The 3,549-nt window shown below is 43.0% G+C and overlaps 1 protein-coding gene across 1 annotated transcript in view; it reads left to right on the top strand.

The window, feature by feature from the left end:
* LOC101859909 (glycoprotein-N-acetylgalactosamine 3-beta-galactosyltransferase 1-A) overlaps window positions 1-3,549 on the top strand; it is a gene marked incomplete at its 5' end in the record, with an annotated part of 25,426 nt that overhangs the window by 16,031 nt on the left and 5,846 nt on the right. The window contains 1 exon segment of the mRNA XM_005112985.3: window positions 1,353-1,474. Within this exon segment, the coding sequence (XP_005113042.2) occupies window positions 1,353-1,474 (122 nt within the window).

Raw genomic sequence — 3,549 nt, 5'->3', positions numbered from 1 at the left:
TATATAGAGAGAGAGAGAGAGAGAGAGAGAGACAGAGACAGAGAGAGACAGAGAGACAGAGAGACAGAGAGAGAGAGAGACAGAGAGAGAGAGAGAGAGTAATGTAGATTTCATAGTAGAATTGTAAATGGGCTGATTTATTAATGTCATGCTCATACTGTGCGGGGAACTGCTGCCTTTTCTTTCCTCATCCTTACTATCACCATTTTCATCTACTTTTGTATTTTTGTCACTCTCTTGTGAACTGCTATTTACGGGGTGCCTTGATAGTTAAAGCAGACTTACTGCTGTTGAGACTAGAGAGGTGACAGAGTAAGCCTGCCCCCCCCCCTCCCACACACACACAAAGAGATGGGCAACGCATTGGCCCCATATGGGCTGGCATCTGGGCACCATCTGGTAATCCCACTCCGCGCCACGTGGTTTTTGCTCATGGGCGATTGAAAGGGCCTATATGTGTCTGCCCATGCCCAGCCCATATCCAGCCCATGCCTAGCCCAGGTGTAGACCATATGTTTTTGACTGACCCACATGGGCCTCATGTCTGCCCCACTCGTTTTTACACACAAGACACGGGCATTGCGTGGTATACAGCCGTTCCAAACAGAAACATGTGGTATGTTCTACTCTGTCCCACGCCTGGCCCGGATGAAGCCTGCATGTTCCTGGCTAGCGCACATGGTCTCCATGTCCAGCAGACATATTCCTGGCTAGCCCACATGGTCTCCATGTCCAGCAGACATGTTCCTGGCTAGCGCACATGGTCTCCATGTCCAGCCCACATGTTCCTGGCTAGCCCACATGGTCTCCATGTCCAGCAGACATGTTCCTGGCTAGTGCACATGGTCTCCATGTCCAGCAGACATGTTCCTGGCTAGCCCACATGGTCTCCATGTCCAGCAGACATGTTCCTGGCTAGCCCACATGGTCTCCATGTCCAGCAGACATGTTCCTGGCTAGCCCACATGGTCGCCGTTTGGACTTCTCTGTTGACATCCACCCCTTGGCGCTCATATGACCCTATCTGTCCCCGTTATTTTATGCACCCCACATAATTTAACAAAATTTGATCATTTTTTGGGCATAATTTCTGATTATTTGCTGTCACCATTCTTTGTTAAAATTAACAGAATCACATACTTTCACATTTTTGGGCTCTGTTTGCATAATTTCAGAATTTTTCTTGCCTAAAACGACGGGGACAGCCTTATGCAGTTGCGAGCGCCGTAAAACCTCACTAAAACTAAACTTAAGAAGCCGGCCTTCTAAATAGGCTTCAATCATGTCGCTGGGGATTGTTATACAATTATGATAATTTAATAATTTATTTCATTTCGACGATGATTTTCTAGGCAGACGACGACACTTTTGTGATTCCGGAGAACTTGCGTCACTTCCTGTCGGACAAAAACACGTCGGAGCCGATCCACTACGGACATCTGTTCCGACCAAATGTGGAGCAAGGCTACTATAGGTGAGGTCACCTTTCTTGTTGTTGTTGTTGTTTTTCCTCCTCCTCCTCCTCCTCCTCCTCCTCCTCCTCCTCCTCCTCCTCCTCCTCCTCCTCCTTTTTCTTCATATTAAATTATCGATATCTTCTTACAACTTGTTTAATTGTTTGTCTTGCTTTTAATGATAAAAAATACCCTTCCCTCTTGAATAGATGTTGAGGTATATATGATCAAAGGAGGTGGGGGTTTTGTGGTCTCATAGGATAAATTTGCAAAAAAAAAATGGTCACCAAAGTTTTGTGACATCTTAAGTTAAGCTTGATTGAGAGTCATTGGAAACTGCAAAATTAAATATATTATGTGAGGCAGCATGGGGAAATAGGGTGCACGTCAAGATAATGAAATCGAAGAAACAGCCATTTTTCCGTCAGTTTGGCAATTTTTATAGAATTTTTGTTTTTTGGTTCAGCACCTTTTATGTCCATAGAAAAACGCATTTCCTTGTTCATGTCACTATATAATGTTAAAGGCCAAAATGTGTAATTTTTTTTTAGCTTTCAAGTACTCTGATACTATTGAAGTTAGCAAACTTTGGTGGCTATTTTCTTCCAACTTTTACCACTAAAACTTGGTGATCCCACCTCCTTCAACCACAACATAAATCTAGATTTCTTTTTTAGATCGTTTTGTATTTTTTCCCCTTGAAAGCAAGGCAATAAATGAATAAATATTCAGCTTATGATATCAATAGCTCTACATGCTCAAAACTTGATCGGGGGCTCTCGTGGCCTAGAGGTTAAGGTGTTGGCCTCTCATTCAAAAGGTCCCGGGTTCGAATCCGGGTAGCGACCGAAAATTTTTCTTCTCTAAATTTGTCTTCTTTCACCTCGTTTCCTGCTCTTTAACAATGTTCTGTTGTCTGCTTTCGTCTCCTCTGTCTGCCCCCACCCCCTCACCTCCTTTGCCCCTTCCTCTGGGCTCGTGATTCTTTCTGCAGCCTTTCTACTGCTGCTCCTTCGCTTCTTCTTACTGCTGTCTTTCAGCCACACGCCTGGTCTTCTGGTAGGAAAGGTCTACACCTAGCCTTCTCGGACAAGGGCGAAAAATCTCGGAGGGCCCGTGTGCAAGTTGCGCACGTTAAAGATCCCTTGGTGGTCTAAAATCGATAAGAGTAGGCTTCGGCCGCCACCCGGGCAAAATTCAAAAATTTCCTACCAACTGAATATATTAGGTGTGTCCCGCGCGCTCATAATATGACCTTATGCAGTTGCGAGCGCCGTAAAACACTTTACAAAAACAAAACAAAAAAACAAAAATTGATCAGCGTTTGATTCCATGGCTTCATGACATCTTAAATTATTATTACAAAGTGACTATTTCTCCGTGTTGCATTGGAGTTTGTTGCCATTGTTGTAATTCAGAAGGCAAAAGTAAAAACTCTGTTTCTTGGTGAAGAAGGTTGATTTATTTAACATAATATAAGAAAATGACATGAGGTCTGCCCTCTCTTTCTTCACTGACAAGACTGAATCATAATGAGCATGAGCACATGTGGTTAAAACAGGAAGGAGGAGTGAGTACAAATTACTAAGAGATCCGACAATCGTTGGTGTGAGGGCAGATAAACTTAAAGTACAATTACAGGGACATAATTCAAATTAATCATGGTAATACAGGGACCAACAATCCAGGATTATTGTTGCCCTTCTATATAAGCAATCTTACACTCCGAACGCTCGGGAAAATAAATGTGAACTCTATTTCTCCGAACGGTTTCTGATCTCGAGATTTTCCGTTATTTGTGAGATTTAGGCATCATGTTTCGTTCTGCCATTCTACGAGGACTGGGAGGAAGCATTTTTTTTGCATCGAATTCAATTTTTATAGCTAGAGATTTTTAAATGTCTGAATATTCAGCTACTTCAGTTGTGGTAGGGGCAACGTTCCCGGACTACACTTCATTTGAAAATACATATTGTACCTTCAAAAGGTACCGCGAGAAAACAAGACTGCTCGACTTTGTCAGTAACTTGTTTTGCATTTAGTCACCCAGCAAAAACTAAACTCCTTCATGTAAAAAAAAAATCCCTCCTCGCCC

This window comes from Aplysia californica, unplaced genomic scaffold (genome assembly GCF_000002075.1).
Source record: "Aplysia californica isolate F4 #8 unplaced genomic scaffold, AplCal3.0 scaffold01529, whole genome shotgun sequence".
Lineage (NCBI taxonomy): Eukaryota > Metazoa > Mollusca > Gastropoda > Aplysiida > Aplysiidae > Aplysia > Aplysia californica.
This window is presented reverse-complemented; position numbering and strand designations above follow the sequence as displayed.